Source organism: Lissotriton vulgaris, chromosome 7, assembly GCF_964263255.1.
Source record: "Lissotriton vulgaris chromosome 7, aLisVul1.2, whole genome shotgun sequence".
Classification (NCBI taxonomy): domain Eukaryota; kingdom Metazoa; phylum Chordata; class Amphibia; order Caudata; family Salamandridae; genus Lissotriton; species Lissotriton vulgaris.
Genome location: NC_141695.1, coordinates 865,477,211 through 865,496,559, shown reverse-complemented (window position 1 = coordinate 865,496,559; position 19,349 = coordinate 865,477,211). Strand labels below are relative to the sequence as shown.

General features: G+C 45.9%; 1 protein-coding gene across 1 annotated transcript; it reads right to left on the bottom strand.

The window, feature by feature from the left end:
• Positions 1-211: 211 nt before the first annotated feature.
• On the bottom strand, positions 212-11,931 carry LOC147702587 (t-SNARE domain-containing protein 1-like). Its single transcript, XM_086928808.1, has 3 exons — positions 11,437-11,931; positions 11,024-11,186; positions 212-1,215 (listed from the first exon to the last, which is right to left on the bottom strand). Exons 1-3 carry the CDS (start codon positions 11,858-11,860, stop codon positions 1,146-1,148), a joined length of 657 nt encoding a protein of 218 aa, XP_086784934.1. The 5' UTR covers positions 11,861-11,931; the 3' UTR covers positions 212-1,145.
• Positions 11,932-19,349: the final 7,418 nt, after the last annotated feature.

Below are 19,349 nucleotides of genomic sequence, written 5' to 3'. Positions count from 1 at the left end.
CTGTAACATGATTGCAACTTGTGCAATGTTGCACAACCTTGCGACTAAGAAGGGCACCGAGGTGGAATTGAGCGACTATGAGGACCATGATGATGACCATGCACTGCCTGAACCCAACACAGCGGGAGTTGCTACACCAACAGATGGCCGACACAGACGGGCAGAGATCACACGCAACTACTTTTAAGTAAGTAAAGAGACACAGACAGGTGGAGTATGCACCCAACGTAGTTTAATATTTGGCACTACGCAGGTATTCAAAAGTACAAATGTGCAACACAAATGTCATCCATGTAATAATGGTAGTCCTGGGTCACTTTCCCATTAACTGAAAAAGTCATTTCCGCCCATGCCTACCAGTGCCAGATGTAAGTGGCTGGCTTTCTTCACTGTGCTTTTGGGCTGTTGGCTCACCATGGCGCCTGCTGCCCCTCCGTGTCTCCACGACAAGGGGGCTTGTCATGCTGCTCCTACTGGTGCTTTCCTCACTTTCTGGGACGTCCAGGGCAGCAGTTTGTGCTGTCTGTGCCTTCATCATCAGCTCTACAGCACTGGTCAAACTAGCAATGCCCCTAGACACCTCATTGCTGTTGTGGGTGAGTCCCTCTTGCATGTTACTGCATCGTCTGCATAGCAGGGGAGTGGCTGTGGCCAGGCGGTTTATTGCTTTACTTTGCTGCTGTGCACGCTGCCTCTCCTTGCGCCTTGCTAACATGTCCTGGTCCAGTTTGCTGCACAGAAGCTGCGCTGATTGTGTCATGCCCGCATCCCTGCAGCCATCTCCTGGTTAACATCGACCAGTTCTCAAATGCCCTTCCCTATATCTTCCACATTTGTTTTGAGGTTCCTCATCTGGTGTTGCACAGACAGGATGGCCTTCCACTGCATCCTTTGGATTTTCACCATGCTACCCCCAAGCCCACGGAAGACACTGGGACCCTCCACATGAGCTGCTACAATGCTTTCTCTGTGCCTGCGGCGTCTGCTACCTGTACGGACAACCTCTGCACTGGACTGCTGTGTGGCAGGGCTACCTTCCCCAGGCAAGGTTGGTGTGGCATCCCCCTCCATGTCACCCGCTGATGACTCCATTTGGACAAGTGGGGCAACTACATGCCTCCTGCTCTTTTGTGATGCAGGAGTTGTCAGAGGCAGTGATGCAGGCAGTTCAGGTGAGGACAGTAGCAGAGGGGAACCTGAACGTTCTGGGGACGCCTGGAGAACTGCAGCCTTAAGGCCCGGCGGCGCAGGGTACGCCTAAATCCCCGAAGTTCACCTGCCTTATCAAATACAGAGACATGGACTCTTCGTCTGGCGTAGAAGATGGTATTTATTAGCTGCAGCTAGTACAGTGGTCTTAGAAGTCGTCAATGCAACGAGGTTCAAAAGAGACTGCCACTTAACTCCGTGGCGCACATGTTTATATATGTTATGACACAATGCAAAAAGGCAATTACACACGAGCATGAGCTATAGGCAAACGTTAGAAACAATGTTTTAAGACTAAGGCAACTCAAATTCCCGGTCCCGTTTGTCACTCGACCCCTTAAGTAAATTACAAATGAATCCACATTATTCGATTTACGAGCAGAGAAAAAACAGCTGTGTGTTGTAGAAGGACAGTCGTGAAACAGGAGAATGCAGGAGACATGTAGCGAAGGACAGTAGATAAGATAACTTAAAGGAAACAATGGTGTGAACCAACATGTAGTCCGGACGGGGATTAATCAGCTCAGACAGGAATTAGTGTACTCGGCCAGACCCTGACACTCACTAGTAAACATAAGCAGAGAAGCCACCTGACACGCAAAGGCAGAAACGACAAAAATATCGCGTTCGCCGAGCTACCTGAGTGAGGGCAACATAAAATGGCGGCGATCACAAAATGGAGGCTGAGCACGAACAAATTCGTAATTTTCAGAACCTCAGACCCTCCTTTTGCCATTACTCAGGCAAAGACAAACCAACTCACGCTAATCTGAGTCAGAGTCGACACTGATGTTCATAAGGTCTTCAAGTTGTTGCTGCACCATTATTCGAATATTCTCTGTCTTCTAAGTAGCAGATTGTGGAACACATAAAGTAGCCAACAGGCCACAAACTGCAGGACCACATTGCACACATACATAACAAGAGAATATGACGGCTAAGATTGCTTCAAGGAGCGTTAAGATCTTCCATCCCCAAGTTGACAATATTCCCCAAAACCATCCCATAAAAGACCAATCTCCTTCGTCCTGGTGAATCGACTCGAAGACCGTGTGCAATTTGGAAATGGCTTGGTATACTGCGGGAGCGTCCTCTGGAATATAAATGCAGCAACTAGATCCGATCAATCTACAGACACCTCCTCGGTCTGCTAAGATCACTTCTAATGCAATTCGATTTTGCAACGTCATGAGACGGTCAGCCTGAAGCTCTGCTGTAATGTTACCTATCGCACCTGCAGTAACATTAATAGTGGTCTCAACCACTCGAACCAGTTGCCTAATATGTCTACTGTTAATCATCGGACCCCAAAAGGGAAGGAATCCTTTAAGGAAGTCTCCTCCCTCTTGTTCTGCCGTGTCTTTGGCATCAATTACACCTCTGCTATGCCTAACTCTGTGATGGTCTGACGGAGCCGTATATGTAGGGGGAAGGAGAAAAGCTATGTAACAGGTTCCAGAAAAATTGGAAGGGAGCCAAGTATGAGCTCGATCATTGCAGACAAAATGCGTTCCTTGTGACGGAACCAACGGAGGAAAATCAAGGGACGAAAAGAAGTATGTGTATGCACATTTCTGCTGCATGTCAGCTTTCTTGCTATTTACTTGGAGACAAAATTTACCTTGATGGGGCACAGTCCATACTGGGGAAGACTCACCCTTCTTAGTTTTGTTACCAAGAATAGAGACATAGTGGGTAACATTCCATCAGTCTTAAGCTCTCTTCTCATCTAATGGAATCTTATTCCTCTCTACGATTTTATCCATTATCACTATGCCTTTTATCCGAGAGCTATGACTGAAATCTAGTCCATTCCCAGAAGTTCTTACGGGGCTTCTAAGTCTGTTGTGGTATGCGGCTGAGGACATCGTCAGATAAGCCCAAGCTGAACCTTCAGATGAGAAGGGAAGAACCAAATATGGCATTCCCTTTTGCGCATTATGTGGCATAAGACCGCACACCCAACAGCCAGTCATGTTAATAGCCAACTGATGTTGGTGCAATAATTGAATGAACGTATTGTTCATATACTCTGCTCTCCTTATCTGCTCATGAGGGGGTGGAGTATGCATTTTATGTGAAAAGACAGAAAGACGAGAAGGCAAAGAAGATGTAGAATTAGCAACATTTTTCGTTTGCAAAACATGAACGAGCCATCCTGTGCAAGCTAATAAAATACACAAAACCATCAAAACACACAAAGTTACGCCAAATCGGCTATGCAGTAATTTACAATATTTGGTTCTCATTTCCTGCTTCCTATTTTCCCTACCTATGGCTGTTGCACCATCCATCTTTATCTAAAAAAAAATGTCGCTCACAGCAATCTTCCTTAATCACTCAGCTACTTGCTTCTGTATATCCTGAGGCACTAGCCACTTACTAAAAGATCAAAAACCAGGTTATAGTCTGAGACTCCTACCATGACCCTGCGACGGAGACAGATGGCACATCTAAAACTAAAATTGTATCCAAGGAAGCAAAAAGAGTTAAAAAAGAAATGTCTTTAAATAGGAAAATGTTCAAAAAATTAGTTCTCGGTCTCAAATTGTAACGTGTTTTGCTCGGCACGGTCTGGTCCTGAAATAGAGCTTCTGGATTTGTAGTGTCTATCCGACGATGCAAAGGCACAGCAGCTTGAAGAATATCATCATCCGCTTTTTCAGACTGAGTCTCATAGATTTGAGCGTCACTGAAGGGAATGAAACAAGGAATCGCTGCAGTGTCCGATTCTCTCACACCACTACGAATCCACTGGTCAAAGGGCAACGGCAGTGGGACTTTTTTACAGTGCACGCCATGCACCCAAAATCGCTTTCCCACCACTGTTACAGCCGTGCGAGTGACGAGTAAAACTTGCGTGGGCGTAGACCAGCGAGGCTCCAGATTCTTGGTCCGTTGAAAGTTCTTCACACAGACCCAGTCTCCAGGTTGAATCGTATGACCTGGGTCTGTGGAGGCCTCCGGCAAAACACTTTGCACCTGTTGGCGAATAATACTCAATTTAGTAGTCAAATCGTGCAAATAATCAATCAACAAAGGATATGGTATGTCTGAATATTTTTTGGGACGAGGGACGCCCCAAACATTAGCCGGGCGTCCAAATACCACCTCATAGGGACTAAGTCCCATTCGAGAGTGCACAGTAGTTCTGGTAGACAAAAGAGCTAGGGGCAAAGCATCAGGCCAAGCGAGGCCAGTGCTAGCTTGAATCTTGGCTAGCTTCAGTTTGAGTGTACCATTGTAACACTCAACCAAACCTGCTGACTGTGGATGGTTTGCCGCATGAAATTTCTGTCTAATACCAAGGCCAGAACATACTTTCTGCATAATCTGGCCCACGAATTCACTTCCATTTTCACTCCAGACAATGCGCGGCAAACCAAATCTAGGGAAGAATTCCTTAATTAGCACTTTAGCAGTCGACAGAGCAGTATTATCTTTCATGGGGTAGACCTCTATCCAACGGGAAAAGGCACATACCACCACCAGAACATACTTGAGGTTGTTGCAGCAATCCATATGAATGTAATCAATCTGCAACACCTTAAAAGGATATGACGGGGGAGCAAAATGACCTACCGGAGTTGGGGTACCCTTTCCTGGGTTATGTATTAGACAAACAATGCAATGTTTAACCACATTTTCTGCACATTTCGGAATTCCTTCATTCTGCCATACCAGGGCCAAAAGCTTACATATGCCCTTTGCACTAATATGAGCTGGACCATGAGCCATAGTTACGACCGGTAACACATAAGCGTCCGGTAACAACCATTGCTGATGTTCCGACAACTCTGTCCAACAGCCCATCTGATCTAATATTCCCATACTTTCCTTCCACGTACTCAATTCCTTTTCAGTAGCCTCTCCCTGTATCGTTTTCACACTCTCAACCGTGTCTTTACACATTCCAATTTCCCTAATTCAATTTGCAGGGCCTGCCACATACATTCGGCTAGCGGTGTTTCTGGCTGTTGCTTTCGCTACCTCATCTGCAAATGCATTTCCACGACCCACATCATCTGTAACTTTCTTATGTGCACTGCACTTTATGATCGCTATTTGTGTGGGTAAGGTAAGTGACTCGAGAAGATCAGTCACTAACTGGCCATGCTGAATCTTCGTCCCATGGGAGGTGAAGAATCCTCTCTCCCTCCACAACTTGCCAAAACTATGTGCAACACCAAAGGCGTACCGGCTATCCGTGTACACATTCACTCTCTTTCCCTTTGACAACACACACGATCTAGTCAAGGCTATTAATTCAGCTGCTTGGGCTGAATTATGTTCAATACGTGCCGTCTCAACAATAGTGCATAAAGTAGTGACAGCATACGCAGAAGTGGTTTCTCCATTCGGAAGCTTAAAACAAGAACCGTCCACCCAAAGGATCACATCCGGGTCCTTGAGCGGAGTGTCCTTTAGATCAATCCTACCCTTCGTTTCTTCTTCTGTTCGGAGAAAGCAATCATGTTTCTCCTGATCATCTTTCTCATCTGGGAGTGGCAGCAGCGTAGCTGGATTTAACGTGTTACATCTTTTGATATGTACATGACTCGCTAAAAGTGTCAGCTCGTAACCAGACAAACAAGCACTCGTGAGATGCTGCGTTTTAGTTCTGTTCAGCAAGGTATCCACTGCATGTGGAACCATAACGATGAGTGTGTTATCTAATACTAATCCAGCAGACTGTCTAATAGAGATTGCGGCAGCTGCTGTAGCTCTGAGACAACTGGGCAAAGCTTTAGCTACTGGGTCTAATGTAGCGGAGAAATAGGCACATGGCCTTTGCTTTTCTCCAAATTGCTGTGTCAGAACTGACAATGCGCAACTTTCTCTCTCGTGAACGTACAGTGTAAAGGACTTGCTATAATCTGGGGTACCCAACACCGGAGCAGAACACAGGGCAGTACGTAAATCAACAAAACTTTTCTGGCATTCGTCCGTCCAAGGGAGCGGATGGGGCGTATCTTTCAATGTTAGTGCCAACAATGGTTTCGCCAAAAGAGAAAAATTGGGAATCCATTGTCTACAGTAGGAAGTGATACCCAAAAAGGCACGCACTTCTCTCTGTGTGGTAGGTACAGACATCTGTGAAATAGCATGAATTCGTTCTGGGGTCAATCGCCTTCCCTCCTTCGACAAGAGATGACCTAAATAGGTCACTTCTTGGCGGGCATATTGCAGCTTCGAGGGCGACACCTTATGATTTAAAGCAGACAAATGACGCAACAAAGCAACAGTCGCACTCTTACACACATCTTCCGTATCAGCAGCCACCAGTGTATCATCCACATACTGAATAAGCGTAGCACCTGGAGGCAAAGAAAAAGTATCAAGCTGGGACTTAAGAGCTTTACTGTAAATAGAAGGACTTTCACAATAGCCTTGAGGAGCTCTCTTAAAGCGGAAACTTCGGCCACCTAAAGAGAACCCAAAGATGTTCCTACTTTCTTCAGCAATAGGAATACTAAAGAAAGCATTCTTCAGATCTATCACAGAAAACCAAACTGCCGAAGCAGGGATCATTGTTAACAAAGCTGTAAAATCCGTAACAACTGGCACCACTATTTTATTGACCTCCCTCAGGTCAATAACAAATCGATAGACAGGAGGCTGTGAAGGATCCGTTCTTTTAAGGATCGGAAGAACAGGACTGTTACAAACATTGCCTCTCGTTTCTTTAACCACACCTTTCCGAATAAAGTCATCAACAATAGCCAATAGTGCTCTTTCTCCATCACTTGAAATGCGATATTGGGGAACACGTGGCATCCTAACATTCTCTCTAACTGTAACAACATAAGGCGGGATCGCAAGACGACCCACGTCATTCGGACCCGAGGCCCAAAGACTTTCCGGGAGGGAAAGCAACTCAGGTGGAAACTGATCTCGGGACAAGCACATAGAAGACATCAATTTCTTTCCCAATGTAAGATGCACACCAGAAGGAGAACAATACAATGTTGCATGTAACCTTTTTAACAAATCCAAACCCAGCAAATTCTCACCACAACCAGTCTTCAGAATAAGGGAAGCTTCCAAATCATAAGGACCAATCGAGACAGGCAAGGGGCAAGAAACCGGATTACGGACTGGGGCGCTAGAAAATCCCACAGATGTATTCATAATGCCAGACAAAGGTGCCCCAGGGAGTTTAGAATGCATGATAGAACTTCTCATCGCACCAGTATCCAAAAGAAACGGTTCTAAAACGCCCATTGTATTGACAATGACATATGGCCCATTTTGATCTACTGGAATCAACACAACTCCCTTACTTTGTCCATGGCTGTCCTATTCAGTCTGAAAATCATCGACCCTATCCTCAACGTGATAATCATCATTGTAATTTTGTGTGGACGGAACTACCTGTTGATCAAAGTAATTTGAAGTAGATGAAGAAAAAGAACGTTGCTCCTGGGAGGACGCATCCCGTCCTCTACCTCTAGATCCTGCCTGAAAATTACCACGACCTCGAGGAGTAGACATCCCATTATTACGCTGTAATAGAACCGGACAACTATTCTTGAAATGCCCTTCTTCCCTACAATATGCACATTGATTAGGACCTAACGAAGGTCGCAGCGCATAATACTCGGGCTTTTGCAACAATCTCTGAAACTGTGGAGGCTGCTGAAACTGGGAAGATTGCTGATGCTGATTGGAGCGAGGCGGATATGCCTGCTGTAAAAGAACCTTTGTTTTCAAATCTCCATTTTTCTTCTCTTGTTTCTCCTTTTCCTCCTTGTCTCTGTTCTCATAATACTGTGCAGTAGCCAATATTTTAGCAGGAGAAGAGACAGCCCATGCACTTTCAGAACTCTTTAATTTGTTCGATAACTCGGGAAGCAAATTATATACAAACTTGTCCACAAATAACCGCTGACCACCCTCTATACTCAAATCCTGACCACTGTGGTCTATAAACGTCTCTTCAAAACGAGTGAAGAAATCCGAGACCCTTTCGTCTTTCTTTTGCTTGCATGCGGCCAGCTTATCCCAATTTACTCGCACCGCAGGCATCATTGTCTTCATCAATTCAATTATTCTACCTGGTAGAGCCGTAATCAAATCCTCAGGTTTCGCACCGCCCACCTGATTCGCATCCGCGGCTCTGATAGCAGCCCAATCGCCACCTTATTCAGCCAAGTGATTTTCCTTACGAATCAGCGTCCATACCTGGCGGAACCACATTTCCAAATAGCATATTAATGTCGGCCAAATTCATAATGCAAGCGTCAACTGTTTGGGACAATTCTTTATAATATCCAGCAGGATTTTTACGGGGGTCCGGAAGAGTGTTCTTAAGTGCCAACACTTCAGACCTCTTCCAGGGTTCATGGACCCATATACGCTGGAAATGAGCGGGGACAGGAGGTGGACCAATCACCGCTTCTCTCCATACGGGAGGAACCTCACACATCGGATAATTCTTATTACCTTGTTTATTGGTGGGATTAGTCTCGGAAACAGACTAGGACAAAAACATTGTGCGAAATACAATGAGTTCATTCACTGCCTCTTCAACTCGGTGTCCTACAATAACGCCTTTATTAAAGTCAGCCTGCAACTTCAGCAATTCCAAGGGAACTGTATCTGACTCCATATCTTCCCAACCTTTAATAAGGGTTTGACACATAACGTTAAAAACATATCTCTGCGTAGGTTCTGGCCATTGATAGAAGTTACTCATAATATCTACGGTACTATATTCTAATCCCTGCTCAATCCATCTATGAGCGAGAGCACCCAAAACTACTTTCTCGTCCGTAAGAGGAAGCTGACAACGAGATTGTCGTCTAGAGAAAGCTGGAGACAGATTAAAAGACCCAATGAGAGGAGAAAAGCAACTCGAAACAGCATCCGCTATCCTCCTCTGTGAAGTAGGAGAATCCTTCAAAAGAATAGGAGGCATGACAGATGTAGAAGGCAGCAGAGACTGAAACATAGCAGGCTGAAGAGTAGGAGCAGGAGAAGGCGGAGGCTGAATTGCAGACTGTGAGGATGGAGGAGAAGCAGACAAAGAAGTATTAATAGGCTGAGCCTGTTGCTGAACTATTGGCAACTGAGCAACCACTTGCTGAGCAACAGGAGGGGGTAACGGAGGTGCGGTAGCATTTTGCACATAGGGCGGAGGGGAATTCAATAAACAAGTTATTAGGGTATCTTCTTCTAATTCCTTAGTTTTATCTGAAGAGGAAGTAGGCAGCATCGGATAGCATCTATCTATCGCCATACGATGTTGTCTCTCTGATACCTCCTTTGCACCATCTACTTCATTATCTTTAAACTGTTGGGCAGCCTGTAAAATTGACATGTCTTGTGCTTTCTTATCCTTTTTCGCTTGTTTAATTTCTTTCTGCTTGGCTTCTTTACGTCAAAGGCGAAAGGAGTCAAACATAGCCGGCCGGGCTTTTCTTTTAAACAAAATCGTTTCAAGATTACCTAATATAGTGGGATCAAAGCTACCATTCTGGGGCCATCTTAAAACTCCACTATTTTTCGTATATCGGACCCATGTTTCGTTAAAGGTAATGGGACCAATACCATGTTTCGAATAGAGCTCATAAGTGGGAGTTCCAACTGGAGGGATCGGGCACGATTCCTCTAACTGGGAATCCCTCGTACAACCTAAACAACAAAATCTCTTAAACTTACTCAGCCCAGGCATCGTCACTTCTCTAGACTGATCACAAACAACAAGGGGTATAGAACAGTGAAACAGTACAATCGTACTCACCCCTTGGCTTCAGCTATTGCAATACCTGAATGTACAAAAAACAAAACAAAACAAAGGTTTGTGGGAGCGACCCACCAAATACTTAACTTAAGGATCGTTCTACACCAGCGAAGCTCCGTCTATCGTCTCGCTTTACCAAGCATCATCAGAAGGGTCCAAGGCAGGGCGACAGTCAGGGCAGCAGTCGTCAGCAGCCGTCGGAGAGGAGTAGCCGCGCTGTCAAAGACCTTCGGTCCACTTCCGACATACAGGGGTCGATCAGGTGGTGCTCTTCCTCCGGGGTTTTCTTGCGGGGCTCCTCACGACCCTCAGGCTCAACCGCTACCGCTGAAGTCGCCCCACGTTGGGCGCCAGTTGGAGAACCGCAGCCTTAAGGCCCGGGGGCGCAGGGTATGCCTAAATCCCCGGATTTCACCTGCCTTATCAAATACAGAGACACGGACTCTTCGTCTGGCGTAGAAGATGGTATTTATTAGCTGCAGCTAGTACAGTGGTCTTAGAAGTCGTCAATGCAACGAGGTTCAAAAGAGACTGCCACTTAACTCCGTGGCGCACAGGTTTATATATGTTATGACACAATGCAAAAAGGCAATTACACACAAGCATGAGCTATAGGCAAACGTTAGAAACAATGTTTTAAGACTAAGGCAACTCAAATTCCCGGTCCCGTTTGTCACTCGACTCCTTAAGTAAATTACAAATGAATCCACATTATTCGATTTACAAGCAGAGAAAACACAGCTGTGTGTTGTAGAAGGACAGTTGTGAAACAGGAGAATGCAGGAGACATGTAGCGAAGGACAGTAGATAAGATAACTTGAAGGAAACAATGGTGTGAACCAACATGTAGTCCGGACGGGGATTAATCAGCTCAGACAGGAATTAGTGTACTCGGCCAGACCCTGACACTCACTAGTAAACATATGCAGAGAAGCCACCTGACACGCAAAGGCAGAAACGACAAAAACATCGCGTTCGCCGAGCTGCCTGAGTGAGGGCAACATAAAATGGCGGCGATCACAAAATGGAGGCTGAGCACGAACGAATTCGTAATTTTCAGAACCTCACGCCTGTAGATGTGGAGACATTTCTGGGTCTTGGGATGGTGGCTGTGTAGTTGGTGCACCTGTGTCCTCTGTGACATTCTCTGCACTTGGCCCTAGCTCCTGGCTGTCATCCCTCTCTGGTGCCGTGCCTTCCATCTCCCTGGTACGCCTGCGAGATGTCTCGCCTGTGGACAGATAAGCGTACATTAGCTTGGTGCAACTGCCTCACAGCTACTACAATTTCACTATGTTTAAAATGATTTGCCTAACTTGTTGCTTGCTGTGCTGTATGACATGGTCCTTCATTTTCTGACTACATGTCCCATAATGCATTGCTCCTGTATAGTGCTACCTCTACTGGACAGTGGTTAACTTTGCCACATAGGATAAAGGGAAGGCTGATGAGGTGGGGCGATTGCTGTGCATGCGTCTTACCTTTTCTGGTGGCAGCTCTGGCTGAGCTGTCTGCATCTCCCAGTCCACAGACGCTCTCTGGCTCAATGGTGGACCCCACCAGCTCCTCAAGGTCAGTCAGGGGGGTTGCACGGTTCTTCCCTCCTCCAGTTTTGTTTGCCTGTTTGTGGAGTTCAGCAATGTTTTTCTTTGTCAGGCTCCTGAGGTCATACCACCTCTTTTTCAGGTCGTCTATGTCCCTTGGAGTCACTCCTACAGCATTCACCTTTGCTTGAATGTCCAGCCAAATCTTCCTTTTGGCAGATTCAGCCACAGTCAGGGACTGCTTGCCAAACAATTTCTGGTGTTCCTTCACCACCTCCTCCACAAGGACCTGCAGCTCCATGTTGCTAAATTTAATTTTCCTCTTCCTCTCTGGCTGTTTCTTTTCACTGCTGCTTGCCATTTTCACAGTTTAAAAGTGCAAAACTTTTTCTGTGGCTCAGGGACTCAGCTCAGCTCCAACTGCCTCTCCAGAAGCTTCTAATTACTTGCAGCTGCCTGTGTAGCCACTTCCTGGTAGGGAGGGGGAGGGTGGTAGCACCTGATTGACTGCCTGATTCCATTTCACTTTTATTTGCTTTCCGATTCGGTATTTACTGAATCGGTATTTACCGAATCGGTATTTCCCATTCATTCCTATGGGCCAAAAGGCCCATAGGAATGAATGGGAAATACCGATTCAGTAAATACCGAATGGCAGATTCCGATTTTTACTGATTCGGTAAAAAATACAGATTTTTTACCTACATTACATTTACCGATTCTAAAATACCGAATAAGTAAAATTCAGTATTTTAGAGTCGGTAAAATCCATTTACCTAAATCTAGCCCCTAGACTTTTAAAAAAGTAGTACTCTTTTTATACCATTTATTTAATAAGAAATTGCCATGATATAAGAGCATACTCTAGATTTAAAACTGCCAGAGGACACTCTGCAGCTCATTTGTTCATTATACCAAAACAAACAAAGTACTCATGAAGGCCTCCTTTTTGTTTCAGAGCCCGATATATTTAAAAAGCTCCACTCCAAAAAGGAATTTCAAAGGAGTTCCTCTTGAGGAACAGGGTGAAGGAAACTTTCTTTTTCAATATTGCCCACAAGGATTAGAGGAAATTCACACAATGGGCCGATAGACATTACTTTTAACGTAAGGTATGCATGATTATTAAGGAAATAAAATAACTTGGATATAAGTAAACAACGTTATGTCGATATAAGTTTAATTAAAATTAGAATTCTATTCATGCAGTCAATACCAGGGCTGACGCGGGTTGCTGTGAACCCTAAATTAAGGCCAGACCGCTGCTGTGAATCAGACCCCCGATTTTCGTACAGATTTTATAAAGTACGTTTTGAGGAACACTTTTCAATAAAGGCTATTAACGACAGCAAGGACTAATGAAATTGAGCTCCAAAATACATGGATTAAATAATGAAAAATAAAATAAAAAATTTTAGTGTGTCCATAGATAATAAAGTGATTAACTTCATAGGAAGTACTTCTGAGACTATACTGTCTGCATGACTCTGTGGCAGACTTGTTTATTATCGCCTCAAGTAAGTCACAATATACCATTCTATATAGTTCATGAATGGAGGGTGTAGATATGTATGAATAATAGAGCACATACGAGTTAAGGGGCACATACTATCTTATGACCCTTGGAGTGGAGAATGGTAGAGTAAGTGTGATTGATGGCTTACGATGTTTTAGACATAAAGGGGATGCTTGTAGGTTCATGGTATTGGCATAAAATATCCTAGGCAATCATAATTAAAAAACAATAATGAACATAGAGATATTAAGGAAAGAGAGCTACCAGTAAAATCAGTTTCTAGTATTTATTAACATATATATTAAAAAGGCATACATTTCATATATATAAAAAAATTGTCATCACAGGTCAGAAAATCAATAAACAGTAAAAAAGTTTATGAGTCAATATAACACACAATTATTCATTCGTTTACTACATAAAATGGAAAGTGGCATAATAATTCTCGACGCGCATTTCGGCGACCAGCGCCTTCTTCTGGAGGAGCCACGTGTTTTATATAAAATCGTTATATTTGGAACTGGGGCCAAAGTTGGACTCAAATGAATTCTTTCTTCACACGTACTTTCTAATTAACAAGAAGATTCAATGGATTGGCAGCTTAACAGGTCTTAGACTTCCTGTTTGGCGTTTGCAGCCGCCAGAACCACGCTTCTCGTCGACGGACTGATAGAAATCAATGCTAGGAGGAAACTGAAAAGAAAGAATTTCCCCACATCAGGAGGAATCCTCTTATACCTGAGGGCAAATCTACATTCCCGCAGGGGCTTATCAGTTCTCTACCCTGCGAGGCATTAGCCATCTGACTATATTAACCGCGAGAAGTTTGAGTTGCTTCACTTGCTATACCAGCTCTCTTAGATCCGGCTCCTTCTAATCAAATACCACAGATCATACTTAACCGGACTTACTGATTGAATAGCAAGTTTTGCTCTAAGACCTGTTAAGCTGCCAATCCATTGAATCTTCTTAATTAGAAAGTACGTGTGAAGAAAGAATTCATTTGAGTCCAACTTTGGCCCCAGTTCCAAATATAACGATTTTATATAAAACACGTGGCTCCTCCAGAAGAAGGCGCTGGTCGCCGAAACGCGCATCGAGAATTATTATGCCACTTTCCATTTTATGTAGTAAACGAATGAATAATTGTGTGTTATATTGACTCATAAACTTTTTTACTGTTTATTGATTTTCTGACCTGTGATGACAATTTTTTTATATATATGAAATTAATGCCTTTTTTAATATATATGTTAATAAATACTAGAAACTGATTTCACTGGTAGCTCTCTTTCCTTAATATCTCTATGTTCATTATTGTTTTTTAATTATGATTGCCTAGGTTGTTGTTTACCGATCAGTTATTTTCCCTGACCTAGGAATCTTGAATTCTATATAATCAGGGGGTCCTTGATACTTATACATTATTGGCATAAAATATTCCATCCTATTTTTATACATGTCGTTTCTAGATAATTGAATGTATTATAAAGATCGATACAAATTAGATGAAGACATTGCTGTTGTATTTAAAATATATTTGGTTATGTTTATAGATTTCAAAAGAACGGGAGTAACAATACCACTGTCTTGAAAAAGAAGGTGTTATGTGAGCATACCTTCGAAATGCGTTGATGCTCCATTTATAGCCATAAATCCAACTGTTTGAACATTACCTTAGATGTGTATGACTTGTAAGGCATCAAGGTCTTTGTGGTGAAATTCTATTTTTGATTGTGGCAATTGATGACAAAGGTTACTGTCTGTTTTTAAACTCTTGTGCAATACTTTTGGATTTTAACTAGGATTAATTGGCCTTAATATTGAATGCATTGTATTTGTTCTATTGTGATTTTCTTGATAGAATTGTTTTTATTGTGTAATGTTTTGAAAAACATTTTGTATTAATACATTTCAACCATCATTTCACTAACTATAGGTTGTTTGTGCCAGGGGGTGGACTAGCCTGCGACGAGAATGGCCGCTTAAGCCACCGGCTCCTCTGCCGAAAACACTATCCTGAAGTATATCCTGCGTTAGTCGGGCCCTGTGAACCCCGGGACGCCAACAATCAGCGTCGGAACTTAAGGGGCACACAATATAAGAATATTGCCCGTGGTGGGCGCGACTCTCGAGCCGCAACTTGCTCGACCCTGACGTAGGCCGTGATAGAGAGCTCCGCGGCCTTCCTGGCGCTTCGGCGGATGGCGGGCTCTGCCCTGTGGAACGCCACGATTACCATCTCCTGGGGTCCCGTGGTGAGGGGATTGTTGCTCCGGAGCTGCGAGGAGGTCTGCGGGCGCCCGCTGAGAGGTGCGACGAGAAAAGAGTTGCGCTGCGTGTGAGGCCCCGACCTGGAGCATTAAGATGGGCGCGACGCCCTACCTGAGTCCCCGGCTTCTGATGGGCCTCCAGACCTCCCGCCACAGACGTCACCGGTGAGTGAAGATCGCCGAGATTGTGCCTGCATACTGTCTCATCCTGCACATGTGAGACCCGGCTGTCGGCTCTGATCTAGAGATCCTGGAACACTAGTGCTTGGGCCTGCCGAAGATATTTAGGAGCCAGAGGGAGCGTGGATGTACGCGGCCCGGAAAACATCCAGTGAGGGACGGAACTGCGAGAGAAGAGCTGTGGTGCCCAGATACACTGCAGCAGCGGCGGAACCCCATAGCCCGGTCTGAGCCTTGGTCCTGGGTCCGCCTGGGCCACTGCTGATATTTTTGCACTGCCTACTGTTCTACGCCACGTGGCGGGGGGTCTGGAGCCCGTCCCTCTTGTTGGCGGCAGTTGAATCAGCGCCATAGTGAAGGTCCCCACGTTGCTGGGGCCTCTCTCACTTGGAGGTCTCAAACTTTGCCACGAGGAACTGCTGCAGCGGACAAAGAGACGCCTGAGAGGCCCTATTCACCCACCTTGCCGTGCTGCGCCTGTAGAGCTGCCATGCTTCCCTAGTGACGAATGTCCTGATGTGCGGGAGGGACTCTGGAGCCTTGTGCACTCAGGCTGATGAACCAGCGGTTGGGAGTCAAGCTTTGTCAGGTACCCTCTCTTCCATCCTAATACTACCCCTACTGGCGGGACAATCTGCATGGGCACACTGAGAAGGGGATGACGACGGACCTAGGCCCCTCGCACCTTTGCCCTCACTGACTGAGCTGTGTTGACGGAGAGTGCTGTCGAGGCCCGAACTTCCACAGGATACGTGGCCGGCACTGGCGTGTGCCCAACGACTGACGGATAAAAAGAAAGGCGACGCGCACCTACTGGTTGCCACTCACTGCCTAGTTTAAAGACCTACTCAGGCTGCGCTTATACTACCTCCCTCGATCTGGTGTTGCAAGACCTGTGAGAGAGCCTAGTGGGACACACCGACTGCGGTGGGAACGAAATCGCCATGGGCCACCCTGACCGCACACAGCCCAAACTGTCGTTTGACAGTAACAAAAAAACAAAACCTGCGGACCCCCCCAACGGGCGCAGCGACTGATGGAGCTGGGAATTCGAACGAAGGAGATGCGGTGGAACCAGATATCCGCTGCATATTATTGGCCACAGAGAAAAACTAGCACGGCGGTACCTCCTCGTTAGGAACCAAAATGGACGACCTCACGTACCGCATGGATCGTATGGCGGAACGATTAGACAACATGCCGAGCGACTAGATATGTCAGAGCGCAGGAAAGGCGAGGTGGAGGAGGCGCAAACGACACTAGACTCGGAACATAAACAGCTGGGTAAGGTGATCCAACTCTTACAAGATAAGGCCAAAGATTTGGAGGCACGTTCGCGTAGGTGCAACATACGCATCACAGGCCTACCAGAAAACACCCCAACGGGCAACATGGAACTGTTTGTAGAATCACTACTCAAAAAATTGCTGGGGGACACTGCCTCCTCAGATATGTTTGTCATAGAATGTGCCCATCGCAGCCTTGGCCCGAGACCGAAGCCAGGGGCTCCACTGCGACCCATCGTGGCCAAGCTTCTTAATTACAGAGACCGCAACACAGCGCTGCGCCTGGCCCGAGAGAAGCAGCCGCTAAACTACTAGGGAAGCACGCTATCCTTGTTCCCGGACTTCACCGCCAAAGTGCAAGAAGCGAGGCGCCAATTTTCCCCCATGAAGCATCAACTACTGGACCTTGGAGTCGATTATGCGATGCTGTATCCTGCCAAATTGGGGGTTAACAGGCAAGGCAGGTCTACTATCTTCATGGACCCAAAGGCACTTCAGAAAGCTATGAAGAACTGGCGTAGGGAAATCCGCGACATGTCTGGTGACGGAGGCCTTGAAGACGCAGCTGGGGGCCACATAGAAGAGCAGGAATAAGACTGTCCTTGGTAACCAAGTAGAGTTACAGTGCTCCGGTGGTTTGTATATTGTGGAAATGCTGTTTCTTCCTACCGACCCAGGTACGAGCGGAGGCTTCTAGCAGGATTGTACTTTCGCTGAAGCCTTGTGTGCTACTTCAGGGATACTATGACATATGATGGTTTTGTGGGAGGGCGTTCCCCCCCATTAGTAGTACACCTACGATGTTGCCTGGCAGCCCTCTGCAAATGGAATGCTTGTAACAGATAAAGTCTTGTACTCAGAGATAGCACACTGTTATTATTTATCGTCTTGGGGATGATACGTTACAGCATACTTGTTATATAACCTGTGCTGGGGGAGGCGTGGTAGAATGATGATAATGTGTAGGAGGAAGTGAGATGGATATATCTAGAACCAGACACAGATGCTCTATTAAGACAGAGTAGACGGCTTAATATTTCAGGAGGCACTGGCTAAATCTTTTTTTTTTTTCTTTACAGAGGCAGAGGGGCGGGCGATGTGGCAGGAGCATCGACCGGAGATTGCCATAAACTAACTATGCGCACGCTACCTACGCCCCTGTGTGTGAGCCACATTTCTAGATTTAGATACCACCTTTGGGTGATTTGTTTAGTTATGTGTTTTTTTTTCTTTGGATGAAGGGGAGAGCGGGAGGAGAAGGGGAGAGGGGGGATCGAATAGTGTTGATTTGTGCAGGGTGGGGGGCAGCGGGAGGTGGGATGGGGTGTGGACCTGTTGGGGTGGATGAGGGAGGCGGGGATTTGGAGCGCGGCCATGTTGGGGTTGGGCATGTGTGGGCGGGGGGCAGGGCACTGCTGAATTCTTTCACTTTGTTGTTATTTATGGAAATGGTTGACTGCAATGGGGATGATGTTTTGTTCCGATTGGGCGGGGTTCTGGGACGCGGCCGAGTTGGGGATGGGCAGGCGTGGGAGGGGCTGAGGAGGGTTTTGTATTTTTTTTTCATTCTTTTGATGATTAATAGGAAGACAAGGCTGTTTGTAGTATGTATCACAGGAACCTTTCTTGGCACACGCATCACACACTGGACGCAATGTACATGGCATAGACAAGCTGCAAAAGCCCAATTATACGCACTCTGGCTCCAAACGTGACACAGCAAATTCTTGACACTGACACTATCACATTCCTGACATGGAATGTCCGAGGGTTGAACGATCACAGAAAGGTTCGACAGGTGCTCCAGTATCTCACAAGACACGCTATAGATGTTGCACTACTTCAAGAGATGCACCTACACCCGGACAGCCTGACCCTACACTACAGAGGGTTGCATAACAACATACATGCAGCGGGTTTTACCTATCACGCCAGAGGCGTGCTGACGTGGGTTAACCCCAAAGCCTCTCTGACTCTAACTCCACTTGCTACGGATAGAGAAGGCCGATACATCATTACGGAGTGCAAGGGGAAGGGGATGTCTTTCCACATTGTTAATTCTTATGGACCCAATTATGACTGCCCTACCTATTTCACTACGCTGGCTGGGAGGGTGCGTGACTTGTGTGGGGATCGAGTAATATGGGGAGGTGACTTTAACATGGTAAGAAAGCCGAGATTAGACAGATCTGATGGCCCGGATCGACGCCCCTCGGCTTCGGCGGGGATATTGGACACTGAAATGTTAAGACTTGGTCTGCAGGACTTATGGCGCGCTAGACACCCAGCACAGGTGGGTTACACACACTACTCTGCGCCGCATGACATCCACACTCGAATTGATTATTGGCTCATCATGACCCATCTCCTTCCCAGAGTGCAAGCGTGCAAGACGTTGCCCCGAACTTATTCTGACCATTCCCCAGTATTGGTCACTCTTAGAACTATGCTAAGTAAACCGCAGCCCTTCTTGTGGCGACTTCCTCCTTATTCCCTATTAGATGATGCATTCCGGGAAGAACTTGCCACTGCCATAGAGGAATTCTTTGACAACAACGTAGGCTCAGTGGACTCCTTCCTGACGGTCTGGGAGGC

Coding starts and splice junctions, on each gene's coding strand:
- LOC147702587 (XM_086928808.1), bottom strand. CDS start 11,860: ATGGCAAGCAGCAGTGAAAAGAAACAGCCAGAGAGGAAGAGGAAAATT. Junction 11,187..11,436: donor CAGAGCTGCCACCAGAAAAG/GTAAGACGCATG, acceptor ATCTGTCCACAG/GCGAGACATCTCGCAGGCGT. Junction 1,216..11,023: donor ATGTCTCCACATCTACAGGC/GTGAGGTTCTGA, acceptor GCAGTTCTCCAG/GCGTCCCCAGAACGTTCAGG.